Source organism: Excalfactoria chinensis, chromosome 3 (assembly GCF_039878825.1).
Source record: "Excalfactoria chinensis isolate bCotChi1 chromosome 3, bCotChi1.hap2, whole genome shotgun sequence".
In the NCBI taxonomy this organism is placed as follows: Eukaryota; Metazoa; Chordata; class Aves; order Galliformes; family Phasianidae; genus Excalfactoria; species Excalfactoria chinensis.
Window position 1 is genome coordinate 96036472 of NC_092827.1, and position 21041 is coordinate 96057512.

Below are 21041 nucleotides of genomic sequence, written 5' to 3' on the forward strand. Positions count from 1 at the left end.
GCAGCCAGCTCTACCCCTACCAAAGCACCTTCAAACCACCCCTTCAAACAGCTACTGAAAGGCTAATGCTTCTCAAGTGTCAGCAGCTCTGGTAGACCTAACCATCGCCTACACTGGCAGAGCCTGTTGTGCCGGACAGCGAGGTACCTCTGCAGGAACTGCCCTAAGACAACACACAAGCAGTTGGCATGGCCAATAGCAAAGCAGCAAGCACTCATGTGCAGGCGTGCACTTTGGGCTGATAGCGACTTGGAGAAATAAAAGTCCCTGGAGAAAATGGGGAGAAAAGAAAGAAGAGCAAGGGTGGAGCCTCAGCATCCACACTGCTCCACCCTGCAACCAGCGAGTGCTGCCTGCTCCTCTGCAGGGTGAGAGCCCAACGCTGGGCCTGCCAAGCCCAAAGGCTGGAAATGTTCCTTTCCAAGCAGAAGGCAGCTGAGACTCTTTGACAAAGATGAGTCCAGCTGCTGGGCTTCTGGGGACACTCTAGAAATGACGAATCTCCCAATAAAACCATCAGAACTGGCAAATCCATACTTCCCCCAAACGATTTCTTTGCCTGTGGGAATGGCTGTGTTGAAATGCCTATGAAATTCCTGCCATGTCATTGAATTTGCATGCGTTTCTTTTTGGTTCCTTCCTTCTTCAGCCCTCTTCCTCTGCCAGAGTGCAGACATTCCTGAAAATCAGCTAACCACACTCCCATGCTTTACAGCCTGAAGACCTTGAAACAAATGAGCCTTGAAGAGTAATTGTAGCATTACGGGCACCAAATGAAGCTGAATTATGCAGCGTTTAGTGGATGCTGCTTAGTGGATTGGTTTGGGGGAAAGTGTTATATAATTGAATTTTAAAAGGTTCAAAAAGAATTCAGCTGACACTGCCTGATGGAAAGCGGCGTAAAGGTGCAGAATACAGCCCTCTCTGTGCAGTGGCCGGGTTGGGAAGGGTCTGGCACTGTAACATGAGCTATAGATGGCGAGTGAAACAGCGGGTTGAGTTTCTCATGGGTTTGATGGTGCTGTTTGTGTGGCAGAAGCCTTTTATCCTCTGACAGTTATTGCTATGGCAGAGCTGAGGGGCAGGAGTGGCTCTAGCTACAACATGCAAGCACAGTGATCTGCACTTCTTCCAGAAGGTCAGCTGAAACTGGAGGGGAAAAAACAAGTTCCCTAAATGACACAGCAATGCAAGAAAAAGCTTGTGCTGCTTTCTACTCCATTAGCAAAAAGTATGACCCTGCCCATACAAACCTGTACTCAGAAGGAACTCGCTTTGCAGAAGGAACTATGCCTTTGCTGGGAGGAAGAAGAGCAATGGCTCAGACACAGCATCTTGTCATAGCAGTAAGACCTTTTCCATGTAGAAAAATAGAGCTTGGGCCCTGTCCCAGAAAGCGAACAGACCTGAGGGAGATTACTGATAACGGAGGTGTTAGGATCTTTCTTTTCTTTTTTTTTCCATGGACATACATTTGTCTAGTTCTTATGTAGCATCCAAAAGAAAAGCAGCAGTAATAGAACTGATGAACCCCACACAACTGCTCCACAACGCGGCACACATTCAGCAATCACTAGAGGTGTGTGTTCAGCAGTCACTGACCATCCCTGCATGCATTCACATGCGGTGCACGTCTGCACATCTTACAGAAGGAATCCAGTATTATTATCTCTGTTCTTCACAAGTAGAAATTAAGTTGAAATTAAGCATTAATTAAGAAATGATTGTAGAAGGTAAGCAGCTTACTCAAGCTCACACAGGAAATGGGTAAGGAATGAAGAATGGGAAACAGGTGTTGTCCTGACCGTGCCATCACATGGCTGTGGCTTCCTACCAACACTTCAGTTTTGCTGAGGTCCTGGAAAACAAAATGTTTGGAAGTCCCATATTCTGGTGTTTGTTAATGGGCAGTACCTTGAGAGAAGGTAGGAAGAGTGCAGAGGAAAGCCTATTTAGGACCTCACCTGTGCTTTGCCTTGCTTTTCAGTCTCCTTGCTGTAAGGTTGGAGGACCGGCAGTGGGAGTGATGGGAGAGTGAGAAGCAGGAGCTCTGCTGGGCTGATCAAGAAATGCCTGTGTAGCAACACCATGTCAGCAACACACAAAGGGCCTGGCATTCCCAGCAGGGAAAGGTGCTCGCCCCTCACAACACACTACAGATGAGCCTGCATGTGCCTGCTGAGAAGCACTGGCACAAACCCAGCAGGATGCTGCTCTGACACTGATTCACCCCACAGGTTTGGGCAGCTCGTTTCTTCCTCCTTCCTGACTGCCCACACAGGCAGAGCACCGAGCACCAGGGCTTGCTCCATGTCAGAATGAAGCAAGAGTCTGGGGGAGGCAGGGGCCAGGAGGGAGGCACGGTGACAGTCTGACCGAGGAATGTGTGACCATGCCCTACAAGGCTGCAGGCATTTCCTGACCCACAGATTCTGCCAGCCTCACTGCTGCTGAACTCTCATTGCTGAACACAGGCACTGGCCCCACCATGCCTGGAGAAAGAGATGGGGGGGTGCCCAGAGGAGGCAGTCACCCGCAAACCTGCCTGAGTGCAGCTGAGGCTTTTGGTTACCTTTTGGCTTGCCACTCGCTGCTCGGTGTTTAAACACAGGTGTCCGCTGCTGTTGACACTGAGTAATAAATGGACATTTTTTCCATTGGAAAGAATCTCAAGAATTTCCCAGTTCTCTTTTTATTCCTTTTTCCTCATGCGTCTTCCTAAGGAGGCTGTTACTGCAGGGAGCAGGGCAGCCAACGTGGGTGTGACAGCACTCAGCTGTGCCCTTGGGTCTTATTTTTAAATCAGCCCCTGCACTCCTTCCTCAGGACACAGCCATCCTTTAAACTGAAGCCTTCCTTCCTTTCCACACTTCCAGCTTGTGTTTGATGATTTCTGCTCCGTTCCCTGGACTGCAAATCAATACCCCAAAACGGAGGTAGCAGACACCTCCAGGGCTCAATTACCCTTCCTCTTTCCTATGGCGCTCAAACCAGTTAATCTGTTTCCCTAAGATAAACCAGACTGCCATACTTCGGTATGTCCCAGAGAACATAGGACAGACCCCACAAACCCCCAGGCCCTGCCAGCACCATACTCTATGAGGAAATCCTTATCAGGTGGCAGGGTAGCCCAACAACCCCAAATACACCTGAGGGTATATCTTGTGCAAGCACAAGATGCTGAGTTGTGTTTCTACACACCGATTTGTCCCTGCATGTGCATTTGCTGTATCATCTTCTCCTTGTTCTTCTAGGACTTGGTTGGAAAGCACAAACACATCTCCAGACCTCCTGCTTGTGCTTATGCCTGAGGGCTTCCCAGAGGACCAGTCCTATGTATGTACCAGCCCTACCATGGGGTGCTCTAAAAAACATGAATGTGGTATTTTCCTACAAGGTTACATGGAAAAAAATAAAACAACAAACAAACACACACACACACACAAAAAAAACCAACACACACAAAAGCAAAGCAACAAGCCCTCATTGCAATACAGTGTTGTCCTCTTTGGACAGCTCTGCTTGTGGGTTGCAGGAATTTTGGTGGCATGCCCAGCACAGCAGGAGGGTTTGAGGACTGTCTGGGAGGAGACAAGCCTCCATGCTGGAAAGCTGCGGTCCAAAGGTCATAAATTATCCTCTTTCCTCCTGGGTATATTCTGATGACTTCCCTCAGCCCCCTGACTGCTCCATCCACAGCCCCGGGGAACACAGGACCGTCCCTCTCATCCCCAAAGAGGGAACAATGGGAGGAGGTGAAGGGAGGGGACGGGTTCTGAACAAAAGAAGAACAAGGTCAAACCACAGGTGAGACACTACCATTTCACCAGGAAAGAAACAGGTAATGACGTCAGTTAGCACCCAGCAAATGAGTTATGGCATTCACCCTCCTCAGCCTGCAGAGGCTATAAGCAGCCTTTCATCTATGCCCTGGTCCTCCTCCTCTGCCGCCGCCTCCCTCCACTCCTGCCCATTTATGATACAGGCTTATGACAAAACAACTTATTAAAGGAATTACGCAGCTGAGCTTCTAACCCTTTCCATGCTGGATTTTTCCAAAGCTTTATGCTTATCAAGTAATCGTGCTCGATACACGAGCTACCTGTCACAAGCTCAGCATTTATTTTTCTAATGAGGCCTCAGCTCTTAAAATGGCTTGCATGTTTTGTTGAGAAAGCTCAGTCACATGGGTGCAAAGGTAATCCAGGAAAAGTAAAAAGTATTGTCAGCACACCTCATCCTGGGGGTTGCCACCGCCTCAGGACCAGCACCTCGGGAGGTCACTTGGTGGCAGGACACCTTTATGCTTTTCTGTGCAGACCACTGCACCCATGTGCCATGTGGGAGTCCATGTGCTTGGTGCTCTGGGATTGTCAGGGGAGCCCACATGATGGTCAAAGAACCTGTGCAGCCCTGCTGCCTTCTGAGATGCCCCTGGCACTGGAGTTGGAGACGGGGCCAGGAGCCACTGGATCTCTGGTGTACACTGCCCGAATTTGGACTGGGGAGATGAGTCTGAAAATATGAAGGGGTACAGCTGTGTGTAGGTTCATGCAAGGCAGGCTGGCCCCTTTGCAAGCAAATGAGATCAGGCAGAGGATGCAAACCAGCCTGGAGCTAAGTGCTAGGTCCTGCTGGGGCTTCACCGTGAGCTGACACTCATCTCTGAAGAGTCCTGATCTGTTCGTGCTTCTCTGAAAGGAAGAAGCACCTTGAATTTTCTTTCACTTTCCCTCGACCGCACTGCCACTGTTTACCTTGGTCTTGCAGTTGCTGCTCTGCCCACCCTTAAGTGGGCAGGGATGGCAGGCATGGGCTCACCCTGCAGAGAGGGCATCCTCTTGGCATCATCTACAGGAAAAATAAAATTAAAACATAAAAAAGCAACCAGAAAAACACACAAAAAATTGACCCTCTGCAGCAGCCCACCGGGTCATGTCACCCAGCCTCAAATCTGGCAGGCAGCACCCCCAGCAATAGCCAGCGGGCTCCTCCAAGCATCTGCACACACTGGTGATACGTACCACAGCGTATAAAATGTATATCTCCTTATAATTAGGAGTGTTCAGGGTGATGACTCAGACATTCCAGTCAGCTTTTTTCTCATCGTCGGTGTGTGAACTGTAACTTTAGTCATTTTTTCCAGTGACTTTGGACTTTAAAAACAGTAATTAGCCAAGTTAGCTTGTTATCAGCTCCTGCCAGTAACCCATCCTTGCCATGGTCCTTCGCTCTGTTTCGGTCACAGATGAAACTTTAGCACTCAGATTTCAAGGCTGATGTTTGTCTGGAGGAGTGAGGTAGCTGAGCAAGGAAAATGAGCTCTAACCCTGCAAACACTTCCACCTGCATCCCCACGTTAAGAATTCACATGGTTTCACTGAAGTAGCTCCAGGCTGGGTCTTTATATAGCATAGTAAATAGCAGGCAAGACATGAAATAAAACTTTAGAGGCATCATTTTCTCACTTCTCTTTCTATTAATGGCTACGCAGGCATCAACTTACACTGAGAGAAAACACCATCCTTGCTAATGATGCTGCCCCCACTGTGTTTTCACAGCGCCTTTCATCTGCTCTGCTCATCGAGCATTTCACTGCACACAGATCAGCACATACTGCCGCATCTGCAGCTGGCTGCAAAGCAAGAGGCAATCCGTTACCACTGCTCACGGCTCTTTATCCTACAAAACGCTTCAAGAGGTGTTACACGGCCTTCATTCAGGGAGGAAACAAGGGAAACTGCTGTTTCCTTTGCCATGCTGCTGGTCCCCATGTATTCTTCCCTGGTGGGACATCTGCTACCACACCGGTTGCAAGGTTCTGGCAAAGGAAAAATCATGGAAGGATTCAGATGTAGCCAGCCTGCACAGGTGAGCCATCACTGACAGCATCTGGGCTGGACTGTGTGGGAACAGAGAAATGCTCAAGAGCAATACTCAAGCCAGCCACATTTTCATGTGAGAAATTAGAATGGAAAGAGCAACTCTCCCTGAATCATACAGGCCACGAATTCCTGGTAAGTAGATGGTGTTTGTCATTTGTTGCGATGCACACGGAAAGACAACAGTGTGGTCAAAGGCACATCTACAGTGGAGGACACCCTGAAAGGGAACCCATGTGTGGAAGCAAGGAAGCAGCCAGGATCAGGCTGTCCAGCAGTGCCAAAGCCAAAAGACGGGTAAAGTTCATCGCAGAAATCATAGAATGGCTTGGGTTGGACGGGACCTCAAGGAGCATCAAGATCCAACCCCACTGCCACAGACATGGCTGCCAATTGCTAGATCAAGTACTAAGCACATATCCAGCATTCAGCATGTTGTGTCTCTCTGAAGTCAATGGGATCTACTGTAGATTTCAGTATGACTGTGCTCTTACCATCTTCTTTCCACATTCTTACCGTCTTCCTCTCACTCTTCCCAGTCCCCGTTTTGTTGTTGTTTTTCTTTTTTCTCCGTTTCATCTTATCTCACAAACACTCTGTTGGTTCGTGTGGGTTTTTTTTCTTTTGTGGTGATCAAGGAACATGAAGTTTACATGGCTGAGCTCAACACACTGTGCACAGCTCAACATCTTCATGCTACAGAAGTGGAGGCCTCGACACATGAAGACACAAATCCTGTGAGGCGGGAGCACAAGGGAAATGAGGGGTGAGGTTCAGCTTCAGTTACCTGAGAGCCAGGCATGCAAACTACCTGGTTATCTAAATCTCTTTCTTTAAAGCCGGAGGACCTCCAAGAAGTCATTCTTTCCAGATAGGCTGTTAACATGAATCATCTTCTGGAGATGTTTACCTCCTCCGTGGAGTACAGGAAGAGACGAAACAATTATCTCAGGCTAGGCTCTCAGGCTTTAATTAAGATGAAGGCAGCTGTGCGTGATGAGCCCAGTGCCAGGACATGAGGTGCTGTTGGTGCTTGCAGCTGGGAGCTTTTCTCTGTCCTCCTATGCAAAACTCAAAGAAAGTATCTTTCCAGAGCGACTCCCGATATTTTTTTTCTTACCGAGCGTCCTCAAACTTGACGGCTATTTATTTCACCCAGACTCATTTGCAGACAAGTGCCTGAGGTTTTGCTGGGAGATAAAGATACAGAAATCTTCTAGAAAGCACTGACCACTCACTTCAGTTCAGTGTTGTATTTCACAGGAGACGTGGCCAAAAATATTTTGCAGAGGTCAGTGGAAGTCACAGAGATTTAGGTGTTCAGATGAAGCAAGATCACAGAGGAATCCTTTACCCCTGCAGCAGCAGCAGACGCAACTGGGAGAAACCAGGGAGGCCAGTGCTGGCAGTGCACACTGTGAGAACATGGTCTTACCGAAATACACGGGGCAATGCAGAAAGGCCCTGGGAAGGGCCAGGGCACCCTGTGTGTGCTCAGTGGCACACAGCAAGGCTGTCTGCACCCCATAAAGACACCTGCAAACCCTGGCCTTCGCTGCAAACACATACCCAGAGCAGGCCCCCACTGGGAACTGATATCTTACTGCTGCACATTTTGGCAAACCCTGTTTTAGCTCAGCTCCCACAGGGAGATAGGTCACAAGATTCAAAACTACAAAGCTCCCTTGTCTTGGTGCAGAGGATCATAATCCCGGTGTAGGTCAGCCTGGCGAGGCAGACAGACCCCAGCAAAACCCTTACTCCCACCTGCAGAGTGGGTTTGTGCACAAAACAAAAGCCCCTTCTCCAGCACCTGCTGCAACCCCCACGCCTCACCCCTCCTGCAAAGGTGTCAAAGGTAATGCTGGAGCATTAAGGGATTAAAGCAATTGCTTAGAAGGTGGTGTGGATGGTGACAAGCTTCTCAGGAATGGGAGGAGGGAAGAGGGGGCTGAGTGGCAAATCCTGTGAGCACACTGCACTCTGCATGCTGAAAAGGGTTTTCCCACACAAGGTTGTTTGCAAGGGTGTTTACTGTTTGCAACTGCTGCAGCTTCCGTGGATGCCTGGCTCCAGCCAGCTCAACCCCACACCACAGGACACTGGGAGGGCACCATCCCATCCCCAACCGGGCACTGTTTGGAAGGGGTCTGTCATCACCCCACTGGCAGCACCCAAGGCAGAGCCTCCAGCCACAGCGCTAGCAGCCACCCCCATGGAAAAGAGCAGTCAAACACTGTGCAGGAAAGCCTACGCTTGGCAAATATTTGTCAAGCTGATTGCAGCCCGCCTGGCTCAGGCTGCTGGATGCAGACAACCTGTGGGGAAGATTTTCAAACACCTGAAATTCCTCCACCCTCTTTTCTTCCATGAGCACAGCTTGCAGCCAACTCCACCTTTGCAGAGATGAGAGCATCAGCATTTGGAGCCTGCAGGAGCAGCAGCTTGCAGTAGAGCCATGAGTCTGACCATGCAGCTCCCAGCAAAACCAGCAGCCACACAGAAACCCAGAGCATGGGATGTCTGGGAAAGCGGTGCTTGCTGCAGGGAGTGCTGTGGGAAATACCTGCCCACCAAGCTCACTGGCTGCAGGAAAAAAGAAGGAAGTGTTGAAAATAAAAGCAAGGCTGCTGTGACATTTTCACGAGCGGCTTCTGACATCCTCTCCCTCTCACACACTTGACTTCCTTGCTTATTTTTATCAGATGAATCTGATGGTCGATGCTACAGTAACAGTGTGGTTACAGTGCTGGCAGCGAACAAGAGCTCAGTGCATGTTTCCTTTGTGGCTTCCCTCCCCGCTCACTGCTCCCACCCCTCAAGCCTCTCAAAATAGAGTGTTTGACATTGTCGTGTCTCACTTGTGACTGCAGCTTGCTGTGACAGCCGGGCTGCACATCCCAGCTCCTTCTCACCCTGCTGTTGTGCCCTGGGCTGAGTGTGAAACACAGGTCTCTGGGCCCAAGTGCAAGGCTGGAGGGTTGTGTTGAGGTGGAAAAAGCACAAAATGGCCCTTGTGGGGATGCCAAAGGTATTGGTTTTGGTGGGAGGGATGAGGGTAAGAACAGAAACAAATTGCTTACACCACCCACAACAGTGCCCTCAGGGTGGCTCAGAGCCACCCACTGCATCACCAAGTAGTTATAATTTGGTGATGCAAGTTCCAGTTTGACCATAACAGATGGGTCCAAGGACCAGGAAAGACACAGATATCTGGATCTGATCCTGGACAACTTGCTGCATAAGGTCCTGCTTGAAAAAGGTTGAACCAGCTGACCACCTGAAGTCCCTTCTCACCTCAACCATTCTGTGAATTAGAAGCCTGAGACCAGTACCTCACTGTGGAAGTGCAGCAGCTTCTACATGAAGGACTCTGTACCCATGGAAGAGAAGAAACCAAGGTACCTTAGCTAGAGGCTGATTCAAGAACAGGAGAGTCAAGCTCCATCCACACTGCATTTTTTTTCCTATAGCATAAAAAACCCATAAGGGTTGAGTAGAACACAGTTCATCTTTGAACTGTGAGGTTTACGCTGATCATGCTCCCTGTTAAAGAATTAAATCTGAAGGCCCTTAGTATATTTTAACCATCCACCTCATTTACATAGGCAAGATCAGAGCCTGTTACTGAATTACAGGAACTTCTCTCTACATATCTGAAAGATATGAGTATTCCATGGCCATTTGCTTACCACTTCATTTTAGGGGAAGATTTAATTCCATTAAGTATACAGCTTGAATTAATGAATACTAGCGTGGTCAGATCTCTACTCCAAACAAGTTCAGAACCACACTCAAATGCAGCTTCTTCCAGATCTTCCTCTGACAGAACTGCAAACTGAAGCATAACTACAGGTACACTGCAAAGCATGACTGATGGCTCCAGAGCTGTCCTCTAGACCCAAAAGGGCCAAAGCAGACAATGCACATAGGTTGGCTGAAGCCTTGACAGCATACAAGGCAAGATATCTTCACAGTTGTTGCTCAGGGGAGGTAAGATGCACAGGTACCATACTACTACTAAGCACAGCTGAGAATAGGTGCAGCTCTTCATGACTGTGACTTCATGCTTTGCAGGGTTAAGCCTGGACATCAGATATGAACTGTAGATAAAAGGTAACACTGAACACTTCTTTGCTGCAGCCCTTCACACAGAAACAAGCAAATGTAGGAAGATGGAAGGCAAAGATGCTGCCCCGCGCTCTCCCAAGTTGATTTGGGTTCACAACCCCATAAGACATGCTCTGAGGTGAGCACAAGTATCCCCAGGTTCAAAGGACAGCCTCAGCCTGACAGACATGATACTTCATGTTATTTACATTCACCTTGCAAATCAGCACATCTCATACCAGAAACGAGGGCTTGGTCATTCATTACCTGGGCCAAAAATCGACCATCCAAAGCCATCCAATACTAAGACCAAAGCCAGTATGTTTGGAAAGCATTTTCAAACTTTATTTACAACTGTCACAGTGACAAAAATGTAGTTTGAAAAAAATGCTAGCTTCTCCCTGAGGCTCAAAAAGAATTACAGAAATATAGAATGTATATCCTACAACAGGAGTAGTTTTACTGGAGTGCTTTGTTCTTTAGATGCGTTCAACAAATAGAAATATACACGATACTTCCACAAAAAGGATGCAGACAGAAATACACAAGTCTTTAGGGCAGACAGCAGGTCTTGAGTCCATGGATTGTCATCTCATTGCTGCCAGGTGATAGTATCTTTGATATACAGCTTTGACTTGGTGGTACAGACTGAGAGTAACACTTAGAGATAGGACAGTTGGCTGGTATACAGGTGTATAAGCTCATTCGGGTAAGACAGCAAGATTCGAACAAGTGTTACAGATACAACAGCCGAACCCATCAGAGAAAGCGGTATCACTACATGATGACCGTTAGGTGATAAACCATCCACCCAGACAGGCAGGGAGAATATGACCAGGCTTGCAAGGCTAGAGACCAGCTGTGGTGTGGGAACACTGCATTTCTCCTGCTTCGTGCAAGCTCCAAACTCCCACCTGCCTTAAACAGTTATGTAGAGCTGAAAAGTTATTGCCATTATGTTTAAAACACAAGCAAGACAAGACTAAAATGATCCTGCTAATATGTTAAAAGCAGTTCCCGACCCCTGCCAGCGTTCAACTACTCATGAGGTATTAAAAATACAAATACACATGTTCAAATAGATTTTAAAAATGGAACCTGTTACAAGCAAAGGAGGGTGGCATTGGGATTATTATGAAAGTTTGGTTAAGGCCTTGACATTTCTTTTACTCTTCTGTGACCCCGGATTTGGTTTAGGTAGTAACTGTTCTCATCCTATTCCAAGAGCAACTGGCTCCCTGAGCTGGCCCGCTAAGCCACAAGAGCATCACTTTCCAGGAAAACGGTGAGTTACCCCACGTGGCAGCAGACTTCCCTCCTACCCAAACAGAGACAGACTGCTCCTCACTGGAGCGGGATACGGTGAGAAGGACCCAAACACAGACTTCATAGAACAGTCTGCACTCCATTAAACACCCACGAACAGCTATCTCATCCTTGCCACAAAACAGACGTCTTGTCTCCGGATGCTCAGGCTAACACTCCCCAGAGAGCTCCCCTCCACCTCCTCACTGATAATCCACACTGTCTGGTGTTTAGTCTTTGTATTACCTCCAGTCTGGCAGCATTCCCCTTCTGCAGGTCCCTGCAGGAGCAGCTAACCCTGTCCCCAATCCTCTCAAGCCCACTGACCAGAAAGTTGAGATATGAAACTCTACAGCCTCAAAGACGTTGAGGCAAGCAGGTGCAATCCCCACCCTTCAGCTTTGGGCACTGGAACAAGACAAGACCAACCACAGAAGCCTTGGCAAATAGGAGAGAAAAATCCACGTGTTCAAATCTACATTAGTTCATGCTGCAAACGGATGTCTTTTACATCAAATTTGCACTACCTCAAGCTAACCGCCTGCAAGATCAGCTAGGGCCTTGCAGCAGTAGAGATGACAAGCAGCAGCCTAACGTTACCCTGCAAATACAGCTGTTCAGCATTGAAAGGTCTAAAGGCAAACAGAGGGTGAAAAGACAGCTTTGGGAAAGTGACTGGTACAGGCTCAAGAGCGAGAGCAAGAAGCCCACTACTCCTAAGGATGCTCACATAACCCTAGGAGGTGCTGAACTGGGGAAAGCTACAGGTCCCTCAGCACTAGAGCATTTCGTGATGCTTTGCTACAGACCCTTCCACCTCCAGACACAGAAAATGGAAGCTTTAGGAAAAGCAAATCTGAGATGACCGCTCTGTTCTCAGGCTCCCGGTCAGAGGCAGCTCCCAGCTGAACACTGCTCTGCTTGGCTTCCCTCTGCATTCCCCATCCCCAAGCTCCTCCCTCCAGCATCCCTCAGGTGGTCACCCTCCATCACGTGCTTGGAACTTCACTGCTGCCTCCACCTCAGAAAAATACAGATAGTGATCTCGAGAACAGCAAACATTTCTCTGCGTTACTTCCTTCCTTCCTCAGAAGGTCTGGTGACACCAAGGGCTTCAGTTCTCAATACAGAGAATACAAAAAAACTAAAATCTTGCAGGTGCAAAGTTGAACTTGTCTTTTCTCTTTAAAAAGACTTTCAAAAAAGGTGTGGCTCTTCCTTCAGAAGGGTGCAGTCCCTTGCCTCTCCTCAGATGCCATTTATTGCTCCTTGTTGTCCTCCTTTGCATCTTCACAGCTTTCCTCCTCTTCCTCCTCCTGGACCAGGAACTCCTCAGGCGGCCATCTCAGCTCCCCGCTCTCCACATCGCCCTCCGTTGGCTCCACCACGATTGAGGGCAGGCGGTCCTTCAGCTTGCAGTAACAGTCAAAGTCAGAGGGATCAGGGAAAATCTGAAAGAGCCAAGAAACAGCCTGTGAGAGGAGCAGCTCTCAAGCAGCCTTAGCTAACATCCGACTCTCCAAACTTGGTTTTCAGGGTGGACTAGTCTGGACACAGAGTACGCAACTGGGTGATGGGAAAAACCCCTCAACTTCTTCATAATCTCTGAGAACTTGAAATCAGCACAGCCCAAGAGGCTTTCAAAGCACATACGTTTACTCATCAAATAGGCACCCGCTTTTGGATATTTACCCAAAAGCCTCAACCCCTCCTCCCACCACAGCTTTTGCATGAATGCTCATGAGTTTGCAAACTGAGCTATCTCAATCTGCAAATCTGATCTTGCTTCCTGCTGTCAAGTCAAGCTACACTCGTGCTCCAGGCACTGCTGCCAGAAGGGGAATGAGGCACAAGGTAGCACAGCACCAGAGCAGTCCTCACCCTCACAGCAAGGGTCTGTGCCTGGTGCCATTCCCAGGCAGCAGGAACAGTCTGCATGAGAATTTCAGCTGCATTCTGGTAGTGTTCTGCATGCTACACATACTATCCATCAGCAGTGAAATTCAGCAGGAAGATGAGCTCTTCACAGTTCCATAAACTGAACCAATGGTCAAAAATAGGACCCCTTTTCTTAGGGCTGGAGGTACCTATGGCATAGCTAAGAATTATGCATCCCAGTACAAAGTACAAGGACCTCCTTATCTCCAGCCCCTCAAAATGCAAAGCAATACCTCACCCCACACCCACAGAGCAGCAGCATCAGGGCCCATACCCACAGGTAGTGCCATTGGGCTTCAGGCTTTGATCCTTCCAGAAACTAATGCAAAAACACAGGTATGGGAAAAGCTGCAATCAGCCATGCTGGAACGTTAACAGTTGCTCTGCCATTTAGTTATGCAGACCCAACAAAACAGGAATGCCCTGCTAGGGGAACAGCTACAAGCCCCACCTCATCCTGAGAAAAACTGTTCAGTGACAAGAACCAGTTCCCATATCAGATCCCCCCTGTTGGTATCCAGAAGATTAAGCAGCTCTGTCTATTTCAGAACATTTTATCTGCATATCCATTTTCCATCATGGCTGCATTAAAACAGCCTGAAGAGGCTTATCACCAAATGCTTTTTCCTGGAGGTGTAGATGACATGAGGAGCCATGTACTACACTTTCTCTAAACACCATCTGAATTCATCCAAGCCACAAGAGCACCCCTGCAGAGAGCAGCATGGCAAACCTCACATTGGAGCACTGCACTTGGATGCTCATTTGGGAGCAAGAATCCATCTCTTCTGATCTTTGTAGCTCCAGCTCCAAAGCAGGTTCCTGGCCCAGAAGCCCTGAGCTTGAAACACCACACTCCTCATGCCAATCATGCAGGTATCCCACCACCCTGGGAAAGCCTTACCCAAATCCCACTCCATCAACTTGTTCTTCAGCCTAGCAACTATTAATCACACTGATACCTCTTGCCAGTGTCCCCAGTTTCTTGTATTTAGCTACGTCTCTCCCTTGAATTCAAGGCTTTGTAGGAACTAGGTTATCAACTTGAAAAAGCCAGGCTGCTACCTCATGTAGTCAGGCAGGGTAACTTTAGGAGCAGATGCTCAAGAAAGTGAATTGATACACAAGTTCCCCTCGCACAGTGCCACTCCAGGATAAGTGAGACCAGAACCATTTCTTGGGGCTTGATGGCTTTGCAGCCAAAGGCAGTTTCAGTCACTCTGTGCATTACTGGAAGTACAGTCAACAGCTCTAAAGCATCAACCCCATATCTCAACTCAGCACAGGAAGAAAAAAAAAGTACCCTTGATATTACATTGTTTAGAAGGCTGCAATGGAAAAAGAAGTGTGGTTCAGGAGGTTATATAAGCTGATAGTGTCATGAAAATAACCTCCTGTGCAAGAAAAATAGCAGTCTAATAATTAAACTAACCTTTGGCTGCTATCATTTTAAGCACATTGGGTCAAATTGGAGCAGTTTCTTTGAAAACAGTCTGACAGGCTTTATTTTTCCCCCCTGTCCAGAAGCTAAGCAGTCATTTCCTTATTAAAAAGATCCCTGAAACGCCGTGTGCAGCTTTTTTAATGACAAAAAGACTAGCACAATCTTATCTCAGATAGCTGCAGGACAGACCAAACCCAAGAAGGTCAAGATTTTTTCCACTAAGTCATGTCTTTTAATCGTAGAGGCAGCACGAAGCGAGATGTTGCAACTCCATTTTCAAGGGGTGTGGACCATCAATGGAAAAATTATACAAAGGCAAATTTCCTAGCATGTGACAAGCAGGGCAGCGCTGCCGGCCAAGTGCAGGGACTGAAGGGAAGTGGTTTTCAGATTAAGACTTCGTTTGCACATCCAGGGAAATGGGATGGAAAAGTCTCCTGGGTCACCCCCAAAATAAGTTGAGTTGCAAGGCTCTTTTTACACAGATTAGCAAGCACCAGCTTTCCATTAATCCACACTGGCTGTGCTGCGTTGCATTTGTCACTCCCATGAGCAGAATCTGCTCCCACTCCAGACTTAGACAATGGGAAGAAAAACCTCTGGAAAACACTTGCAGTGAGCTCCCCCCACGAGTGCAGCAGGCTCAGAGCCAACCTGCCAGCTCTGTACCCTCCTGCACAGCAGCCAAGACAGTCTGGCTGTGGAAAACCTGCTTAAGAGCTTCTCCTCTTGCATTACCCAGCTCACCCACATGGAAAGACGAATCTGCATTTCCCCAGCACACAAAGAACACAGCCTCTCCTGTACTCATCAGAGTGAGCCTACTGCTGACCTATCTGTCCCCAAATGACAGCCACCAACCAGCTGTTTGGGAAGGCCAGCCACAAGCAAGTTCAGAAGCAACTCAAAGATGCTTCCTCCCTTCCTCACCGCCTAATACAGCATGACAGACTGCAAGGCTTGCAGGCTTCCCCAGCTCTGTGGCATGTCACAGCTCCCAGCCCATTGCAAGAGGTACCTGACAACTTTACAGCATAAGCAACAATATGCACTCGTGCTCTGCTCAACACTGCTTCTCATTTACAGCAGCAAGACCGGTTTTCACGGGCCTCTCCAGATGATGTTCTGGGAACTCCAGTCTTTCAATACAGTAAGAGCAGTGAAAAGCAGTACTTGAAACAAAAGCTTGAAATGATCTGCAGAAAGTCATGTTTGCCTCCGTTTCAGATGATCTCGCTCTGCTATACTCAAATGAAGTCTTGGCAACAAGAATGGAAAGTTCCCTTGGCCCTGGGGAGGCTCAGAGCCTCTCTGAGCATTCGCAGGGAGAGAAACACCAAAAGCAGGAGAGACATCAGACAGCTAAGGAGATTAGTTCAGAGCTACCGTAATCCAAGGGACACCTGTACACCCAAAACAGCACCCACCTGCGTCCTCCGTTCCACACCAAGAGTTAAAGTGCCCATCTCCCCTCCCGTAGAGGCTGAAAGCTATTTCAGTTATATTGCAGGGAAACTAAGGTAAGAAGATCTTTCCAGATTATGTTACTGTTTGGGGGGAAAGTTTTACCTCATTGTGGTATTACTAATACAAGACACAAAGGTCTGCACTGAGATGCATACCACTTCAGGGACAGGATATACCCTGAGGTACACACACCACCTCCCCTCCCAGCACTAAAACGTGAGTTTTAGGCCTCTCCAGCAGTATCAAGTTAAAAGTCTGGTTTCTGATTTGAAATAGAAGTTCTTGAAACTAAACTCTGCTGTCACCAATAGGCACGGCAACCTCCTTCCAGGAAGTATTTAAATCATCTCGGTGCCTTCTGCAGAGGAATTTTCCAGCTACAGAAAGCAGCGCTGCTAAGTTTCACTCATACAGTAGTCATGACTTGAAACTGAGCTCCATCTAGTTATGCACACAGCGTGACTCAGGTTTATGAACTATGACAACTCCTCAGTCACCAAGCACGTCTTGGGGGACAGAGGCAGGGAAACTTCAGCAGCATAACACCGTAACAATTTTCCATCAGAGTAATGAGACATCAAGCAGGGAAGGGAAAAAAAACACACACTGAAACGTTAGGACAAGCTGTTTGTCCTCAGTTGGAATTTCAGCAGAGCATTTCTTCCTGCACAGGATAGCTGGGAAGGTATTAGTTAGGGGCTAGCAAAGAAGTTGCACTCACTGACACCAACTCAGCAATACTGATGTCCCAGGCCTTTGCCTGGAGCACCGGATGGGGCAGTAAGCCTATTCACCTAGTTTCAGTCAGTCTGACGTCATTCGCAGCTAACTGTGGCTGTGATTAACCCAGACAGATCCCAGAGTGATGCGATCATGACTTAAAGAGCTCAAGTTCCCCATGACAACCAAACCCCAGCTGATGGCATGAGGCAAGCTCAGCCTCTTCATGCCAGTCTCCCAAAAGGCAGCCCAAGGCCCAACAGGACCGGCCAGTCAGGCTGCAGCGAAGTAACACACTCAGCTTAGGACACAATATTTGCTTAAAACAAACACTTCGGGCAAACTGCTTGCAGCTGTGCTCAGATCCACTCTCAGGAAACAAGGCAGGATCCTGCATCGCTGTTTTGACAACATCAAGTCAGCCTTCAATCGGGCAGCAACACCCGTGCTGCTGCAAGATGGCATTAGAGGACAAGGTGGCGTAGTGCTGACCAGGCTTTTCAGAGAACAGGTCTACCTGGTGCTGAGACTGCAAGCAGCACATCAGCTCCAAGGGGCAGGGAAAAGGACTGGCTCTGCGGGGACCGCCAGGCAGGAGGGGCACAGAGCCCTCCATAGGCACATCTGCTTGTAGCAGGGGCATCTTGAGCCATCAGCTGCATTTCAATGAGTTTTTTTGTTTAGCAGTCCCGTGGGAATTATGGGATATCTATTAAAGATCCAGAAATAGCTCTCCACTGCAGGCACAAGACCCAGCATGACATCACCTCCTCAGCTGCATCTTCTGTTTTGTCTGTGCCTCCCTGCTCCGAGACTCGCATCCAGATTTCCCCATTCACTTCCACCACCTTCATGTAGGCTCAGAGCAGCTTTACTTCACAGATGCAGGAATAAAAGCCGCTCCGTACTAAAAGGCTTTGAAGTTTGCACATCAGCTTGCAAGCATTTGGCACGCTAACTGGAAAAAGGTATCTATACCGAGAAAGCACATTGTGCAAATGAAACCACATACAAATTACTGAGCCTACACAGACAACTCAGTTATCATAGGTATGAGACTTCTGCAGCTCAGGTTTTCACATCATCACAGTCATGTCCAGCCTAAGGAACACCAGGAAGCACAGCTGGGGGATGCACACCTCCTGGGGACAGATAAGCACATTCTGGAGTGTGAGCAGAGCCAAGGAGCAGGAGGAAGAAAAGCTGATCAGCCACAAGTCCCATCCGAAGGTAACCAGTGGGACAGGCAGGAGTGTCCTGCACCTGACATTCAGTATCATGGGGTGAAAGAACACAACTGCTAAGAGTTTACACTCTGGAGGTGTTGGTTTCCTCAGTTTACTTCCAAGGCTTTACTAGGAAAACAAAAGTACTTCAGAACAGTAGTTAATGAGTTAGGTCACAGATCCTGCACAGCCCCAAGGGCAGCACACTGAACCCCAGCTTCATGTCATCTCTGCAGGAGAACAAATCCAAGTTCTACTACACGAGAAGCTTTGGAAACTAGAAGCTCACCTCTCATAGCTCTGGATCCACTGTTTCGTTTCCTGTAGCCAAGAGTGGTCACGCTCACTGTGAGCACGCTGCTCTGCAGGTGGGTGAGGGAGGATGCTGCAGCTTAGCTCAAGCCTCACAGCAGTCATGCTCTGTTAGCTCTGTCTGGTTTTAAGTTATTGCGCTACAGCTCTCAGAGCAGCATACCATTTCCCACATACTCAATGCTCTCCCCATCAGCAGAATGAAGCAAGAAGTTCCAAACCCCAAGACAGAACAGGGTTCATGATATAATTTGCACTTGATTTGTCCTTGCTATTTTAACTTCAGTTTTCATCTGCTTAAGGATGATTTCAACTTCTCACTTTGCACAGCCACATATTCAGCCATGCAGTTAAGAGGAAGAAGGTTGCAACCTACTCTCAATCTTCTTTGCACTAACCTGATTTAGAGGCAGACCTCATCCCCAGCCCACACACCGCTCAGCAGCAGCTGCCCCCTCAATACTCCAGGCCTTTCTGCCATCAGTTCAGCTTACAAGAAAGCCAAAGTCTAGCAGGCAGTTAGCAGCTCCTGTGGGCAATGAGAACCCTGTGACCAGATCACTACAGAGAACAGATCCAAGATAGACAAGCCCTGCATAGATGTGAGTTGTTGCATTTACAGCACCCTCAGGTTCAGATGACCCACTCAAAGCTGCAGGTTTGCTCTCCAGTTCACGCTAACAGACTCACTGAGGTCATCAGCACTAGGGGAAAAACCTCACTGAAGCTATCAGTCATGAATAAGAGGGGCACCCAGACTGCCACCCACTGCACAGTTTGGATAAGCAAACCAACATCAGACCTGAGCGGGCCTACACACAGTGCCCCATTTAAGACACTTGTTAGAACATCTGGCAAAGACTAGTGCAATAGCTTCAACTTTCACAGCCATTCCCACTGCAGTGCACATTCTCTGTAGCAGAGGAAAGCAAGGCCATATGCTTTCCACTAACTCAAGCACTAAAACAAAACAGCTATTTCCACAAACAGGCAATAAACCAAATTATTTGCACTGTTCAGATGGAGAATCCTGACCAAAAAAAGCAATGCAGTCCCATTTCCCCCCTCACACACAGAGCTTTGGCTTCTGCCCCAGCCGTGGCCCAAAGTTCTGTTGTTTTCATGCCTCAGAGCACTGTCACAGGCTCCTAGCTCATTTTTCAGACATAAATATGCAAGCGTACAACAGCACACCTCATCATCTGAATGCCCACGTAGAGCAAATGCCTCCGTATGGGCTGTGTCACATCTGCAAAGGAAGAACTCTGTACTGCAATCTGCCACAAAGAGTCACCCTATGTAGAGTAACACAAGACCTGTGCGTGTGCAGCTCCTACGTTAAACCTCACCAATAAGTCTCCTGCCAGAGCAGGGAAACTTGGATCTAATAGGCAAAGATACACAACTCACCCTGTGATTGATTGGAAGACAGAGGCTGGAGTTTGAGACCACCCCTTCGCCTCAGCTATTGACTAAGAGGTTAAAAGCTAATTACATTATTCACCAGTTGCAGAATGGATGCAGCTCATGCCTTCAGGTACTGTGCTTGCGTGCACACCTCAAGGCTTGTCAGCGCTGCACCCGGCCTCTCTGTATCTTACAATAGACTTAACCCTTTCAAACAGGGGGAAAACCAAGGAATAGCTTGGAAGATTTAAGTGTTGTACAAACAAGTCCCTTCTGCGGCAGGCAGTTCATTTGCAAGCCATGGTTGCAGAAACCCCAGCAGCCTCTCAGCCTGGTGTCTGACAGGGACCTTTCCTCAGGGCATCTCTCTCCCACTGAGCCTCTGTGCACACCCAACAAGCTGGGATTTGGGCACTTCAGAAACAAAGCACTCTGCTAAGCACTCTGATAACTATGCGCTATTTTACACAGATTCTTCTAGCCAAGCAAGCGCTGCAGCTCACTGACCAGCTCTTACTTCAGGACTTGCTATAATATTTAGCAGAGGAAGCCCATGGTCCAGCCCAGGCAGCTCCGCAGGGAATCGAATACTCACTTGATACGAGAGCCCGTCCTTACGGGGGCTGAGTCCGATCTCATCCATAGCCGGGGTGCTCATCATCACTTCGGTCATCTCGGCTGATCTCAGGTAATCGGGGCTGGAAACAAAGAACATCATTCAGACCACATCAGGGCTCCGGGGGGACCGAGCGAGCTTTGAGCGGCATCAGAGAGATCCGCGAGCCGAGTCCGGCTGCGGCCTCTGGCTGCTCCCTCCGTGCCCCCAGCCCAACCCTGCGGGCAGGAGACGGAGCAACGGGGCTCAGCGCCTCCGCACGCCTCCCCAGCAGCTCCTGGGCAGCAGGGCAGCGCCCACTCACCAGGGCAGGGGACAAAGCACAGACATGAAGTCCCTGCGGAGGCTGCCCACGCCCTCGGGGTGGCGGCAGGGCACCGAGGCACACGAGGCTGCCGGAGGGCGGGCGCTGTGCGCTGCGAGGGACCGCCGAGTACAGAGCAGCTAAACGCCGCACCACCTCTGAGCCCCGCCGGCAGCGCCGCGCCGCCTTAAATAGCGGAGGGGGCGTGGCCTCCTCAGTGCCCGCCCCTCCGCATGACGTCAGCATTTTCATGAATGGCTTCTGCGCGCCACCCCGCACGGCAGAGCGCGGCGTGGGAGGGGCGTGGCCG

The 21041-nt window shown here is 48.8% G+C and overlaps 1 protein-coding gene across 1 annotated transcript; it reads right to left on the reverse strand.

The window, feature by feature from the left end:
• Nucleotides 1-10318: 10318 nt before the first annotated feature.
• LBH (LBH regulator of WNT signaling pathway) lies at nucleotides 10319-20891 on the reverse strand. Its single transcript, XM_072333538.1, has 3 exons — nucleotides 20732-20891; nucleotides 20407-20509; nucleotides 10319-12748 (listed from the first exon to the last, which is right to left on the reverse strand). Exons 1-3 carry the CDS (start codon nucleotides 20755-20757, stop codon nucleotides 12557-12559), a joined length of 321 nt encoding a protein of 106 aa, XP_072189639.1. The 5' UTR covers nucleotides 20758-20891; the 3' UTR covers nucleotides 10319-12556.
• Nucleotides 20892-21041: the final 150 nt, after the last annotated feature.

Coding starts and splice junctions, on each gene's coding strand:
- LBH (XM_072333538.1), bottom strand. CDS start 20,757: ATGTCTGTGCTTTGTCCCCTGCCCTG. Junction 20,510..20,731: donor GTGCTTTGTCCCCTGCCCTG/GTGAGTGGGCGC, acceptor CTTTGTTTCCAG/CCCCGATTACCTGAGATCAG. Junction 12,749..20,406: donor AGGACGGGCTCTCGTATCAA/GTGAGTATTCGA, acceptor TGGCTCTTTCAG/ATTTTCCCTGATCCCTCTGA.